Source organism: Harpia harpyja, chromosome 17, assembly GCF_026419915.1.
Source record: "Harpia harpyja isolate bHarHar1 chromosome 17, bHarHar1 primary haplotype, whole genome shotgun sequence".
Lineage (NCBI taxonomy): Eukaryota > Metazoa > Chordata > Aves > Accipitriformes > Accipitridae > Harpia > Harpia harpyja.
In genome coordinates this window covers 23523902-23540511 of record NC_068956.1, presented here as the reverse complement: position 1 = coordinate 23540511, position 16610 = coordinate 23523902, and the positions used below count along the sequence as shown (strand labels likewise).

Below are 16610 nucleotides of genomic sequence, written 5' to 3'. Positions count from 1 at the left end.
ACATAGTGGCCATGACGAACATCCTTGCTGCAGGCAGGCACTCAAGTGCACTCACTCAGCTGCCTTTCGGAATTCAGGGATCACGAACTGTGTTCTTACACGTCAGTTTGAACTAGAATGTGTACGGCACAGCTGTAGTCATTCAAAAAGGAAAAGCATCTCAAGCTCTAAGGAGGGAATTAAACCTTGCTGAGGCCAGCCAAGAAAACGTTGAGATCTTTGACTTTGGCTGGAAACATGTAAATCACCTGCATACCTGAGTCAGACTTACTTAAAAACTGCTTTCAGAAGCATTTTTACAGAGAGAGCCCGCTGTCACTGTCCCCATGCATTCCTAGCTGGCATGATATGCATTTTACTCTCTTCTAGGATCCGTTCACCTTCTTTAGCTGATCTCTGTGTGGCTTTGTACGTTCTGCATTACATCTTGTCCTCCCTTGCCCTTTGGCCTTGCTGACGCATCTGTTCCACCTTCCCACGGCCTCCAGCCCCCGGCTCCTGTCCTGCAGCGCTGCGCCGAGTTGGCTGCCAGCTCCCAGGCTGCACCAGCCCAGCTTTCCCTGCTCTCTGCTCGGGTTCAGATCTGCCTGAGACTTCCCTTTTGCTTAATTAAAGCAGAAGAGTAGCATAGGTGTAACAAGCTGGTGTCAAGGGACCAAATCCCCTCTCCAATATCTGCTTTTCTGCATCGCTGCGGCCCTTGGCGGGGGGGGTTATTCTAGCAGCCTCCCAAACGCAGAGCAGCATCTCCTGCCACAAGCTGCTTCGGGTGCCCAAAGCCGCCGGGCTGAGCCTTGGCACGGGTCTCGGTGGGCTAATTCAGCCTCTGAACAAATGCCATGGAGCTGTCTGGGGGAAAGGGGCTCAGTTTTGTGACAGAGGAAAAGAAGCAGCTTAGCCCTGCCAGGGGCTTCACAGCCCCCCGCCATGCACTGACAGACCCCGTGCCGCCAGTATATTCTGTCTCCACCAGTGGATGTACCCAGTGTGCTTTACAGGCTGCCTACCTCGCGAGGTCTGCCGCGTACCCGGTGGGGTCATCGGTGCTGACGTTGCTGGCAAGGGATGCACGCAGAGCAGAGGAGCGCGATTTCTAACCAGATGCACTGTGCTCAAGGTTGATTCTCGCAGAGCGCCGGTTTTGCTGCTGAAGCCAAGTGTGCAATGAAACAGAAGCGTGGGCAGCCTTTAGCCTTGGGTTTCACGGACAGCGATGCCCGCACGCGTCAGTGCAGGTGTGAGGTAAAGCTGTATTTTGCACTCAGACCCGCATGCACGAAAAAAATGACGGATGCGTGCTGCAGTCAGTGAGGCTGCGGAATATTCCTTTCTGTGCAGGGAAGGTTAAAGGGCGGCTTGAGCAGTTTCATTTCACAGTTCAGCATATTTTGATTGGCAGATGTGCTCCTCCTCAGCCTTTGATGGTGCCTTGGTTAGAAAAGTGCCCACTATCCTGCCAGTTAGCACTCCCCGTGCTCACAAATATTAGAAAAGAAAAGGAAGATGACAGCTCTCTAGTGCAGTCCCAGGACTGGTTTTAGCAAAAGCCAGAACTAGGTTCTGACCTGCTCTTGTTCCAGCCCTCACAGGACAGGCGTGCTGCCCAGCACAGACCGCCTGCTGCAGCGAGGTATTGCAAACCTTTTTGTTCTATAGCTCTGCTGAAAGCAAACAGATGGTAAATTAGCCTCCAGGTGTTGCACCAGATTCAGGGGTGAGGCTAAGCTCATATAATTTATATATTCTTCGGGGCTCCTCCAAGTTAAAATTATTCCAGTTACACCAATTTTTACACCCACACTTGCTGTATCTGCGGCTTTGCATATCCTTTATGCATGTGATGAGTTGACCCTGGCTAGACGCCAGGGTCCCACCACAGCCGCTCCATCACTCCCCTCCTCAGCTGGACAGGAGAGAGAAAATAGAACGAAAGGCTCGTGGGTCGAAATAAGGACAGGGAGAGATCACTCACCAATTGCCATCACGGGCAAAACAGACTCAACTTAGGGAAAATTAACTTAATTTATTGCCAATCAACCAGAGCAGGGTAATGAGAAATAAAACCAAATCTTAAAACACCTTCCCCCCACCTCTCCCTTCTTCCCGGGCACAACTTCACTCCCAGATTCTCAACCTCCTCCCCCAGCAGCGCAGGGGGACGGGGAATGGGGGTTGGGGTCAGTTCCTCACACCTTGTCTCTGCCGCTCCTTCCTCCTCAGGGGCAGGACTCCTCACTCGTCCCCTGCTCCACCGTGGGGTCCCTCCCACAGGGGACAGTCCTTCACGAACTTCCCTGGCGTGGGGCCTTTCCGCAGGCTGATCTTCAGTCACAGCCTGCTCCAGCGTGGGCTTTCCCATGGAGCCCCGGCCATCTTGGGGGGCATCCCCCTGCTCTGGCGTGGGGTCCTCCCCGGGCTGCAGGTGGATATCTGCTCCACCGTGGACCTCCATGGACTGCAGGGGGACAGCCTGCCTCACCATGGTCTTCCCCACGGGCTGCAGGGGAATCTCTGCTCTGGTGCCTGGAGCACCTCCTCCCCCTCCTTCTGCACTGACCTGGGGGTCTGCAGGGCTGTTTCTCTCGCATATTCTCGCTCATCTCTCTTCAGCTGCTGTTCTGAAGCAGGTTTTTCCCCTTCTTAAATCTGTTCTCCCAGAGGCACTACCATTATCACTGATGGGCTCAGCCTTGGCCAGCGGTGGGTCTGTCTTGCAGCCGGCTGGTATGGGCTCTGTCAGACACAGGGGAAGCTTCTAGCAGCTTCTCACAGAAGCCACCCCTGTAACCAAAACCTTGCCATGCAAACCCCATACAACTCATCACCTCTGAATCTGGCCCCCTCAATCTAAAGGAGAAAATGGGATTTTTGAGGCCAGTCCTAGCTTCGTACATCACCTTCTCATCTTGGGTCTCTTCTGCTTTTCCACCAGGCAGTGTACTGGCAGGGACTTCTTTAGCCCGGCTTGAACTCTGGGCTCTGCACTGAGCCATCTCAGCTAGCATCAGTGCCTGCTTCACGGATGTTAAAAATAGATGATGGGTCCTCAGCTGGGATCCCCCTCCAAAAAGCCATTAGAAAGAAACCCCCATCCAGCATGATATTGCAAGAGCTTGCAGCATGGTGGTGGCAGCATTTCCAGCCCTTTCTGAATCTGGGTTTTCACATACTGCAAACTGGTGAATTAATTGCAGCCAGGAATATATCCTTCAGCTGCTGGAAGTCCACAAGCAGTGCTAAGAAAAAGGCTTACTCATTGAAACTAGTTTGCAGTTTCCCACTCCATCACCTAATAAAGAGCCGAAGCCAAACCAACCAAGTGCTTCTTTACGGCCAGGTTTCATAATACAGCAGTACATTGTAACGTAGTGTATGTTTCCTGTATAAAATCCATTCACCCAATGGAAGACTTTGAGCAAACACTGATAAAATACTTAGCGCAAAAAAAAAAAAAATGGGGACGGGCAGATGTCAGTATAATACAGTACTGCTTCTGCTGCAGGAATGGATGGAGGAGCAGCCGCGTGCAAGGGCCGTGGCATCACTTTTTCTTTCGGCTGGCTGCAGGTGAGGAGCTCTGCCCTGCCGAGGGGCTGCATCCGCCAGAGCCCGGCCCCGAGGAGCAGCCGTAGGGGCTCTTGGAAGCCCCTCGTAGGGCCATGTAGTCTTCTCCCATAAGCAAATGTAAAGATTGTAACAGCATAATATAAAAAACCCCTATCATCTACAGCTGATCTGTTAACCAGCAATAGCTGGCGAGCTTCGAAAGGTGAGGACTGGAGAGGAGAGCAGCGGTGCTGTCAGCAAACCTCCGGGGAGCGGCTGGGGGTACCCCTGCCCGGGCAGCCTCTCCCGGTGCCCGCAGGGACCGTTGCCTCTTTCAGACCAAATTATATGGGATTCTTCATCCCACCTCTTCCATCTTGCTGTTCGTAACTTTTATAGTCTTTTAAAATATTAGTGTTAAAAAAATGTTGACTCTAGTTTTCCATTGAAGCAAATATAAACAAATAACTTATGTGTGATTGGAGCTAATTTATAATTAGCAGTTCTAAGCAGGAGACTAAGTCTAATTGTGTCGTCCTTTCTGCAGTAACCCCTTTGCCATGTTGATGCTGTTTTCCACCAACCTACTAAGCACACAGCAGGGAATGCCCTCGTGTGTCTCAGCTTACAGGTTGGCCCAACCTGCTTTGACTCACCCATCCAGGAAATCAAAAGTCAAACAGCAGGTCAGGAGTGTGCAAAGTAGATCTGATATGAATGATTATTTGTTTTGCTGTAGTATTTTGTGGTACGATTATCTCAGGGAAGAGAAAATGACTGTTCCAGACAAAAAAGAAGGCAGGTTTTTGTTTCCAGTCAGTTTAAACCATCTTAATTTCCAGCTGTACTGCCTGTAATCTTTTCAATAGATAAGTTTTTTGCAGCACTTCAGGGTAAGTCCCGTTATCAGCAATTTTTACATACTGTCATGGATAGCTCTGTCTCACTTGCTGCTGTGACCAGTCCCTTGTCTCTAGCTTTCACAGAAGGTTCTTGCAGAAAAATCCTGATAAGGCATGTGCTTAAAAATCACCGTTTTAAGCACTCAACCATTATCTTCCATTTTAGAAGCAGCTGTCCACAGATAAGAATCCAACCAAATAAACTCCTGGGTAGGCTGGCTTTGAGTTTGAGTTCGCTATCTTTCTGAAAGTAAGCTTTACCCAGTGTTACACAGGTCAGCATTTGCACACTATGGTTGGGGACCTTTGTTTCCCTCTCTTTTATTTCCTTTGCTTACGTATAAGAACAGAGCAAAGCCTTAGAGATGCTTGCGTACGTTGTGGTACATTTTCCAGGTTCGTGAAATTAAATCCACAATTCTGCTTTCATGTGGCGATGGAGGGAGCAGACCAGCTAGTGGAGGCAGGAGAATGGGAAACACGGGCCTGGAGGAAAGAAGGCAAAGAAATACCTGAAAATTGCAGCAGGGATAAACAAGGCAGAAAGGTAGGGAAGAGCCATAAAAGAGGAGGAGAGGGGGTAAGAGAGAGAGACATTCCTTTCCTGACTGGAAAGAGCCTTCAGTGCCAGTTGTGTGTTACTGTTTCTGACACTGGGCAGGGGATGGGGAGGGCAAACCCTTCTGTGTCAAGAATGAGGGGTAAGTAAGTGCTGCATGTCTACTTCACAAAATCAAATTTTTATGAAGACTAACAAGATAAAATGCCTGGTATGCTCGAGGGGCAGGGCGATTGTAAAGATCAGAAGAGTTTTCCTTCCTACTTGTCTTCCTTTGCAGCCCAAGGTTATTTAGCTAAGCTTTTAATACGTAAATGGGAATTTTGCTAAATGACTCTCCAGTATAATTCTTTATGCAGTTTTTTTTTTCCTGTCTCTGTCTTCTTTTTTTGTTTTGTTTGAACTACCCATAAGCTGTGATTCAATAACAGATTTTTAAAGAATGGGTTGGTGGTGTGGGTTGGGGTTGCTCCAGCCAAAGTGGTGTTTTGATTTTTTTCTGGCCTGTTTCCTGGGCTAGGGGACAGAGCAGCAGAGAGGGACACTGGTAACAGCATGAATCAGTATCTGATTCATGGGCGGTCTTCTGGGTGGCAGTAGGGTAACTGCATTTCTTTTCCATGAGAAAATGAAATCTGAATCTTATTATGGGCAGCTTGTGAGTAATGCAACTTAAGCAAAAATTGAATAGAGAGAGTCCTTTTTTTTTTGTCCAAAAAATGAGGTAATTGGGAAAAGAACAGAGATTGTCAGGTGTTTAAACCCTCCAGCTCTTGCAGCGTGAAGTATAACAAGGCCAAACTGAAAGGTAAAGTCTGCTCCATAAGGTCAGGTAAGAATTGCAGGAACATCCTCAGAGCCACAGCGGCTGTAGATCTTTAGCTAGATGCAAAGTGTGCAAGCAAACATCAGCAAGCAGATCCAAGAAGGCCTTGAGCCCAAAACCTTTAGTTATTTTTGGTCCCCCTCCTCAACTAACAGATGATATTAATTTCTTTTTCCTTAGAGCTTTCAGCTACCGCGGTTGTGGTTACAACACTGATACATTTGCGGAAGGTGCAATATTGCATCTTTGGGGATTTTTAGGCTTCCAAGCACATTTACAGCCAATCTCTGCACAGCTGGAAGACTTGCAGAGGGAAATGGGCTGTAACAGGCTGTAGTGAGTGCTGGATGTATCAGCGCTGCAGCCAGCTCTCCTCTGGCTTCTGCAGGCGTTGCTGCTCTCCCCACTGCCCCAGTCCACCTACTGCAAAAAGGCAATAAAAAGACCTTCTCTAGGAAAAGAAAGCATCTGGCTGTAAATGCAACAAGACCTCCTCAATGACATTCTGTGTATTAGGAAACATCATCTGGCAGACAGATATTTTCAGGAATCCCTATTACAGCACTTGCCAACACCTTGAGTAAACTCCAGCGCTATCTATTTGTTGTTGAAAGCCACAGGAGATGTAATTTATGGCCTTCTTGAGCGCTTCCCTGCAGATCTCATAGCCTGTTTGAACTAATGAGACAGAGGGCTGAACCCACAGGGCTTGCTTCTTTTAACCATCAATAAAGCAGGTACTTTATCATTTAGAGGATTTAGAGTTTCTTCTGCCTGAATCCATCTGTCCTGCTAGTTAAAAACCAGTGTATGAAAAAAACCCTTTGAGGTAGTTCTTGCCCATACAAATGTATTAGTCCTCCTTGAGCAGCCAACAAATCCTCCAAAGTTTAAAATATATTTAAAGATACAACTTAAATTAATATTGAGGTTTCAATTTATTGAGGGTTTAACATGGAGGGTAGCTGCACAAACCCTCTTGGAGCAAATACGCTTATGTGAGATTTCACAGCATTTTGTCATGGCGTGGAAATTTTTTCAAGCAAGGAATGTTTTCTATTTGTAGTCTCAAAATATCAAAAAAAGGTGATGAATTTTGAAAAAATGTACTGCAAGTGTTTTTTGGTGGAATGGTATGGGTCTGTTTTGGTATCTCAGTAAGATATTCTCACTCTTACACAGGTGCGGCGTCCACTTTTATTGTTGAACATCCTTAGGAATATGGTTTAATAAAGCTGAAACTATGATAAAGGAACACAACTACTGTTGTGTCTAACAAGATAAAATGGCATCAGGTTGGTCAACAACTTTCTTTTTCCTCTTGGAACAGAGTGAACCAAATGGCCAAACTGATATTTGCTGTTGAATTTCCTCAGGTTAAACTCAGCTACCATATGTTGCAGGAGTCAACATAAATATACAAGAAACCACATTTGCAGTGTATGAACAAAACTGCTGCAGTAAATGCTGTTATTCTGCTGATTCCAGATCAAACTTGTTCTGCTTTGGCCAGATGCAGAGTTTAAGCGGACATGAAGCTAGAGAAGTAAGGTGGCTGTAGACTAGATATTTACTTTGGCTTTTAAAATATGATTACTTTGCAACGTGGTGGTCGGTTTTGCTCTTTTTTGGTGCACTAATAGCTAGATGTCCTTTTCTCATTATTCTTATTTTCACAATGAATAACTTCTACAGTCCCTGTTTTGTTCAATATTGTTCTCGTACAAGTCCATGGTACGGAAGCGTGCGCACACGCATGCATGGAGCATCCCCATTACAAAACGTCCTGCTGAGATCCCCACCGGCTTCAAGAAGTGTTACAGATGCCGCTGCACTCTCAGCTCCTCCGGCGGGGCCAGCCGGGGCCTTCAGGTGCTACTGACCCCAGCAGAGAAATTGCATTCACTCGGTGAATATTCCAGTATGTTGCTATTGAAGAGCAAGAAATTGCACCTCTAAAAATCCTGGAAGGGAGCCATAGAGTACTGGCTGTAGGTCCTAAATGTTTTATTTTGTTGTTTATAGTAATTTATTTTTTTCTGAGGTTCCCACATTGACCTGTGAAATGTGTAGGGCACTTGGCTTTCTGGACTGAAAGGCATTTAAAAAAAATTGAAATAGAGCCTTTACTTTTTTTTTTTTTTTTAAAGTTCTCAATTCATTTTGTAACCTCTGCCATATGCAAAAGAAATGTTCGTATAGTGTAAAGGTCTCATCTGAGTTGATCCATAGTGTTCTGTAATTTCCTCCTGTTTAAGAATTTAGGAATAAAATTACTAACTGGCCTGGACAATGCCCTGCCTCAGATCGCATGCAAGATGATTGGTTCTTTTAAATTTGGTTAGTATTTTATTCTACTGTAGAATATATCTTCATGTACACATACACATTCTGTATTTTTATATATTTATCATTATGTTCCAATGAACTGTCTGATATAGGTCTTGGGCAAATCAAGGTGATTTCTTGAATTCCAGTGGTTTAATTTTTTCCAAGCTCTAAATCAGTGCTCTTCCTTAAACTGTTGATTACAGACTAGATTTTGGTATACTATCTATCTGCTATACTTAGGAGAATTTTTGCATGCTGAACAGCATGTGAATTGTCCATCCACAAACTGAGACTGGGACCTGGGCATAAGAAATGGAAAACTCCACAAAGACTGAGGCTCAGAGAAAGCACTTTCTAAAAGCTGCCTTCTTTTTTGTGTGCTTCTCCACCAATGCTTTAGAAAAATGTCATTTATAACCTTTTGAACAAGCCAAATCTCCCTTTGTCAGGTCAACGAAGAAAAAATTAAATCTGACTGTGATAAGGAAGGATTTAGAAAATCAAATGATGGGAAAAAAAAAAAAAATCTCAGTCGTACTCAACTGACCCTGCTGTTAAAGCTGTGGCACTTGCTAGAAGCCTCAGTGTGCCCTCAATCAGCCACCCTCTCTTGTCAGTACGCTATTAGAAAACATTTCCTCTAATCCCATCATTCACTGCTGTTGTGGAAACCAGCAGGCTCACTAGCAAATCCACCCACTATTATTTTTATCCTATTGAAAGCGCTACCTTATCGGACATACATAATCACAAATGGCTGATGTGCAATGTGAAGAGCAAGTGGGTTTTACCATCACTCATGCCAAAACTAAATATGGATTAAATTGCACCCTGCCAGCACAAAGTGTGCATTGTGTGGCTTTGCTCCGCGGTCCCCAACCTCAGCTTGCTCCGTGCCTGATAGAACACTACACGCTCCCTTCAATACCCCTTTTTCAAAAGGGCAAAACAAAGCAGCAGTGTCTGCACTGGAATGTGCTGCAGGTAGCGATCTAAACCTCCATCACCAAAGTCAGTGAGAGGATTAATTTAATGCCTGAAGGTTGTTGCTTGGAGGGACTTCACAGGAATGCAAACGGAAGGCCCTCAAAGGGCCCACAACAAAGGGAAAAGCCATACGATCTCAAACTCCTGCTAGGATGAGGAGCATTGGATTAAGAGCTTGGTCTACCTTGTAGAAAAGGCAGGAAACACTGTTGTACTTGAAAAGTAATGCAAGCAGGGAAAAGATTTTGGGGTGGTGTGGTTTTTTTTTTTTTCCTGTAGACCTCTTTTAGAAAGATAGTTGGCTAGAAAATTGCAGCCTTGCTAATGACATTTATATAATGTCTGATATGAGCAAATGTATATGCAAGTTTTATGATTGCATATGTAATGTGTTTTGAGTTGTATTTTGTTTCCGGATAAAATAGAATAAATACCTGCTTTTTCAATTCCTGTGTTTTTTCCTGATTTATTTTATTTTTATTTTTGGCAGGGGCACACCATTGCGATCCTAGCAGTGCTGAGAGTCATGAAGCTACCTTTAGTGACACAGAGTGAACTACCAAACATGCCGCGTGCTGCTTTGCAGGCTTGCAAGCGTTGAAGGGAACTGGCAGGACGATCAGGCGGGCTGGGGATGTGGACTGCTGCCGTTTTTGACAGCCTCAGCAGAAGACAAGTAGAAGACTACTCAGGAGTGCAGCACGTGGGCACAGTTGTATAAGGAGACCTTGCTATTCTGGGAAGGTGCTCCCCAGGTAGGCTCTGAATTATGTACTTAAAAGGCTGGAGACATAACAGAAATACACTGACAAGAACCAATGTGAAATTCGTTAGACTAAACTAGCAATAGGGACAGAGCAGCTTTCAATGTCTCTCAAACTTTCCCATAAAAACCAATAGTGCTACAAATTCTCCACCACAAACAACGTGGCTTTATGTTACCTACCATCCTTATCTGGATTCAGTTTCCAGTCACGGCTTCTTATGTCTTTACTGTAAGAAGTCATGTAATTATATGCAATTATCAAATTACTCTTTCTTCTCAGTCCTCTACTCTTGTCAGTCAAACCATGCCATCCCTTTCTTAATCATTTAAATTGTACAGCATCCCCTCCGAGTAACACTTCTCTGAATCTTTTCAACATACAAACCTTCTGGACAATGTTTGAAAAAATGGCCTAAATAATCACGGGTCATTAGTCTTCTCTGTCGGTGTTCTCTAATTCCCTCTTTCTTCAACCAAGGTTTGAAACCGCTCTCGGCTGCGGCAGTGCAACACAAGTGCAGGCTCTGTTGGCACTGGTCAGGGGCCATGATTAGGGCATCCTCTTCTGTTTCAGAAATACAGCTACTCTCATTCTTTCTTTATGGATCTATCTTGTTTGAAACAGTCTACCGTGTGGAGTACTTGGTCTGCTTTTCAAAGACATCATATGGACAGCAATCTGGGGTGCTTACCAGCTTTTTTTTTTTTTTTCCTTTCTTGAGAAGCAAAATTTTGAAAAGATTTTGAAGCACTATGATATGAGGGATTGATATTAACTTACTGCTTTTTCAAGGTCCTCCAGCTTGAAGAATGATGCTACTGTTAAACAGCAAGCATCTCAAGACAAAGCTGTGCCAAATTATACCATAATTTTAATACAATTAAACCATTATGGAATTCTAAAAATAATAAAAGAATTGATCACTAACTTTGTATAGAATGCTATTATTAATTTGAGATCAATAAACCAAGACTGGTTCACATAACATTTTATTCACAAGTAGAAAAAGTATTACAAAATGATTTATACAAGATTTTAATTTACATTCCTTAAAGGAGTATTTAAAACAGCTCTGTAAGTCCTTAGACATGATACGTGGGCAGTCTAAATGCTGTGGTAGTGTATGTTTTCTATTGGCATGTACAACATTGCTTGCCACAGGCAATATAAAAAAGACCAATTTGGTTAAATAAAGGAAAAAAGTATATACATAATATACATATACATTAAAAAAGCACTCTCTTCATTTTTTCCTCCCAATTTGCTCTCAAGCTGTCTGTGACTCATTTAAAGAAATGAGTATTTTTCTCTAGAGTTGCCGGACAAAAATGATTATACAAAGTGTAAATTCCAATGGGAAAACATACTTACTGTGGCAGATGCTGGCAAAACTTTTGAACATAGTGTTTTAAAGAACTGTTATTAGTGAAAAGTTAAATCTCCGTATGTTCTAAAAATATCTTGCCATATACTGAAATGCACATTGGATTTTTTCTATTCACAAAGTATATACAAAGAAGCACACATCTCTTCATGCACATGTAGTGAAAAATAACATTTTGTCACTTCTTAAATGTATGAAAGTATCCAAAGAAAGTATTCAAAACTACTCTTATTTGAATAGATTACTTGAATTCAAAGTATTTAGCTGAGTAATTGTACTCCTTGTATAACTGCATATTATTCTGTCAGTGACCAAATGGTAGTATTTACTGCTTTAAAAAAAAATCACTTACATAATTTCGTCACTTTGGTTTGAATTTGGTAACTATTATTCATGATTTTTGCACACATGCAAAAGTGTGAGAATAATCTCACTGGTTTTAGCTGAAGCATCTTGCTGCCTTGGCTGCCTATACTGGCTTTAGCTATTCTTGTGCGGGTTCAACCTTCTACTGGGTGCTTCAAAGCGAAAAGTCTTTTTCCATTATGGAATATGAATACTGTCTGTCTCAACATTTCCATTGCCACACAAACTGTGTGTGGAAAGATGAGTAATATTTATTGCAAATTTGCATTTGTTTTGCTGATTGCTTTACTTTTGTCAAGGCACACTGGGTACTTTAAAGAATAATTGCTAGAGTTCACACTGACAAGTTTGAGCTTGTTGAATGTAATGAATCAGTAGAGGTTACTGGGATTACTCACAGAAGTGAAAACTATTTTAGGGATAAAAATGGCTGCAGAACAAATGGTATTATGGGATGTGGTGCAACAAACTGCAGTTAAAAAAATCTTGGAAGAACAGCAAGGAGGGCAGAGACTTGGTAATTTACTAGGCATGCACGCAACTGAGGATTCAACTCAGGTTTTTTTTAAAAATAATGTTATGAATTAATTTTTATATTTTGTGTGGAAAAATTGAATTTACACAATACTACAGTGAGAAGGACAGAGTGACATGAATGAAAAGAAAAGGCCTGCTAAATGAACGAATTAGGTCACCATGAAGCTTGACCCTTAAACATAATGCATTACTAAAAATTATTAGTCATAGTCTCATTGTATGAATACTTTCATGGCACACCTGCTATAGTGTGACATTTTGATATGACAGTTGATTACATTTATTTCAACATCCAAAAATTACACGCTATAACAACAAGTGCTGTATTCCAATACTGAGACTACCAATTAAATACAACATCCCTATCTATACGGCTGACTCTCATTAAACTAAATCTAATTTAAAGCTAATCTCCTGCTATATTTAACAAAACAATGCCCCCTCCCACAAATGTAATAACTGGATGGAGGGGACTTCAACCATACATATTGTAACATGCAAATTCTTTAACTCCCCAAACTAGCTTATTGACTATAATGTAATATATAATAAAAGCTTCGGTTTATTGATAGATGATCCTTGCATAAATAGAAATGTTTATTTTTTTAAGTCCTTCAACAGCAGGAAACTGATTTAAAATTAGAACCAGCCAAAAAAATCCTAATGCATGCATAAATCTGCAAGCAGAATAACTGGCAACATCTTGTCCCACGCCTTCTGACATCTGTAGCCATATTTAAGATACCCACCTAAACACACTGAAGTATTTATATTTCTTGCTGTATTTACATATACTTTTAAGCTCACTCCATTAGACTTTTTGAGAATCTGAGGGAACAGAAAGTTCTTTTTTTAAAAGAGATGCAAAAGGTCATAAATCCACTTTCAGGGTTCTCCTAGGATGCTCCTTGAAGTTTCACTTTACAGCTGTTACGGCTCAGATGCAACCGCTCAGAAGGTGTGAAATGATGCCATTTTTTTTCCAGCTGATTTTGAAACCATGCAACATTGAAGACCAGACTAAGTTTGATGAGAATCAGCAGAGGAGCATAAGGGAAGCGTTCAGCTTTAGTGCTGAGAGAAATAACTTGGTCTCCTAAAAGAAAGCGATAGAACAGTGGTTACATAAACTCATAAAAAACCTGTATGTACATCTATACTTGACTAAACACTAAAAAAATACAGCTATACTTACTGCTTACTGTAAAAATTCACCTAAACCTGAAGACAGAACCTGTATTAAAACACCCATTAAAAAACTTACATTTATGTGCATATAAATAAAAATATGCTATCTTCTGATTTTATCACGTTATTATTTATTTTGCAATATAATAATGAAGTATGGCCCTATGCAAGACTGTAATGCATCCGCATGTACTAAAAAGACCATCCTTCCCTCAAAATATTTCAGAAATACAAGAAAGATGAAGGGCAAATGGAAAAATGGGGTAGGCTGAGATGAAATAATTTTCTTGGAGCTGTACAGCTGGTCAGAGTTCAGCCTGAAAATACATCTCAGGTAAGCCTAGTTCTGGTCCTGTCCCTCAAATGCTGCTTAAATCTCTCCACCAAAGTTGCATATATAATGATGCACTGTAAAGTCCGAATATGGAGAAATTGTACAAAATGAATCAGTAAAGTCTATTAAAGAAAAAAAAATGAAGAAAAACCTAACCCTCCCAAACCATCTTGCTTATTCAGAATTATACACAAATCTCTGTAGTAATACATGATAGTACAAAACCATCAGAAAATACAGGATTTTGAAATGTGAGAAAAGATGTCTACATACACATAGGAATCATTAATAAAATTTACAATTTCTATACCATAACAAGTATGGTGAAATGTAAGTTAATTTTATAGTGATATTTGAAATTCTGTGGCTCCTTTCATCTAGGAAAAAATCTAAATAATATTAATCACATGCCTCTGAAGTTGATACATGGTTTAGTGGGAAAAAACCCACAAACTTTTGATTTTTTAAATCTTGTTAATATGGAAATATATTCCCTTAAAACATCAAGAGAGCATTCAAGTTCCATTGATAACCACTAAAAAAACTGGGAACTAGCAGCGTCGAGATTTGCAGTCATAGCCATGTCATTGTCCCTTTCTATATATACCTAGAGAATACGACTATCGCCTGATGATATTTGGCATATACCAAACTATGACAATTGCTATCTGACACGTGGGCAGTTAGTGCCAGACATTGTTATGGACAAAACTATATATTGTAAATAATAGACTGAGAAAAATATGTGTGACCTAGATAAGGTTGATATTTTCAGGGACAGCAGTAGATTTTCAGGGTGATATACGAGTTCCATTAAAGTCAATGGCAAAAAAATTTCTTGACTTAGCAGTCTGTTTACCTCCCTTTCCCCCCTTGAAAATGTCACCTAAAGAATTAAGGCTTGATTTACAAAGACTTAACGATTGCACTTACATGTTTTCACAATATGCATATTTTTTGTTAAATACTAATTACTTTCTACTTATTTAAGAACAATATAAAAGTGGCAGGCAAACCAAATGGAAGAGGATCAAAGGAAGGCAGTTTTATTTCTGCAGATGACCCAAAATTTTCATAATTACAGATAGAGTAATTTTCTTAATGAAGGTTGGTGGATTATTAATATTAGTGGCAACTGCTTCTGTTCCTACTTCTGCATACATGCACAAGAGACTATTTCAGCTTTCCAGCCACAGCCTGCATAACCCTTGAGTAACACCACCAGTACACATGCCATAATTTGGCATCCTTTCACAGATTAGCTACTTGTTGCTCCAAGTGACTTCCAATAGTAGAAAATGCCGTTTTAAAAATACAGACCACAGCTAATATTCAAAAAGATATAATGATGAAGCAGTAGCAGAGTGACTTTTTGTGTCGGTTACCTTGTTACGCAGTAGACATGATTGTTTATTACCTCTTCTCATTTTGACCTCAGACCTGCATTTTCTCGTAACTTTTATAGATTAAATTGTAGTTTATGGACAAACTAATGGAATGTTTTATCTGATGACATGGGAATATGATTGCATTAAAAAGCATTTGAGATTCTCTCTTCTGTTTCTGCTATTGCTGTAGAAACTTCACAGAGAAGGCTTTGTAAATATTTTTGGGTGAACACTTGCATGTTTTTTATGCTTTGTTTACAATGAACAAAGACAAGTCCTCAGTTCCTCCCTCATAAACAAGGACTAGCCTCACATAATAGTTTGGTCGTAAGGGTATTAAACTGATTTTTTTTTCCCCTGAAATTTAATGAAACAAAAAAACCCTGATAAAAGCTGACTGGTATACAGACTTACCCTTGTATTGTGGTTCATATTATCTCAACATTGCAGTTTGAGTAATTACACTTTTCAAATTCAGTCAATGATTTAAAAATGTAAAACTGTTGGATCTCTTGTAGAGTTTTCATTTATTTCAGCAATGGCTAGCTGTAACCTATGCAGAAACATAATGCTACAACTTTTTACAATTCTATTTTTATCTAGCTCTACATGCCTTCAGTACTCATTCTCACTCCTTTGTAGTTCTGTTCTTTACCTCTTTATCAGTCTGTAGAGTCATTTGCTGTTCCATTATGCTTTGTCTTTGGCTGCGTTTCAGCAGCCACTGAGTTCTGAAGTGATGAAACTTCTATGCATGTTCTATGTTTGGAGATTTCAAACGGCTTTGCAACGTTTCCATCAAGAGACTTAGCTGAAATAAATACGTCACTTAGTTCCTGGTTATTATCCAACTCAACAGTGGCTGCATCTTCAGTCTCAGGGCTGCAGGATTTTGCAGATCCTCCAGCCAGTTCTGAATATGATTCACAGAAAGAAATGCTGTCACAACAAGCTGAGTTTTGCATAAGGGGCCAAGCATCTGAAATGTCTCCACAGGTAGAGTGTGAAAGAGAACCAAGGAAGGTAGGAATCATTTCTCCAACAGAATCAGAAGCCCTGCAAAAGGATAAAAGATGGTTTCAAAAGCATTCCAGAAAATATTATCAGTATTGTAATTACTGTCATTAGTAATTATAGGTATTTCAAGAAGGTTTAAGAGGGTTCTATTAAGTTAGAACTCTAGAGTCATCCTGTACAAACAAATTCTTTTGAGAAGGAATACAGTTTGTTCCTCATCTGGAAATGAAGAAAGCTCAGGAGAACACTACTAAAGGTAAAGAGGATGCCCAGAGCCCTTCATACTGTGAATTCAGGGTTACAGAAAACATGAACTACAGTTGGGGTTGTTTATAGTCTAAAGAACAGAAATATGATAAAAAATACTATAGTAGTGTTCAGATACAAATACTGTTGGAAAGAGGAAGGAATTTATTTGTTCTCAGTGCATGGGGGGGGGGATGTGTGTGTTAAGACAAGATACAACAAGCTTAAATTG

General features: G+C 41.3%; 1 protein-coding gene across 2 annotated transcripts in view; it reads right to left on the bottom strand.

Moving 5' to 3' along the window:
* Window positions 1-10890: 10890 nt before the first annotated feature.
* The window catches only part of TNFRSF19 (TNF receptor superfamily member 19), a 62416-nt gene continuing 56696 nt past the window's right edge, over window positions 10891-16610 (bottom strand). For both annotated transcript variants that reach the window (XM_052812874.1, XM_052812875.1), the window contains 2 exons: window positions 15771-16171; window positions 10891-13301 (listed from right to left, as the gene is read on the bottom strand). In XM_052812874.1, coding sequence (XP_052668834.1) covers window positions 15778-16171 — 394 coding nt within the window. In that variant the 3' untranslated portion in view covers window positions 10891-13301; window positions 15771-15777. The remainder of the gene's footprint in view (window positions 13302-15770; window positions 16172-16610) is intronic.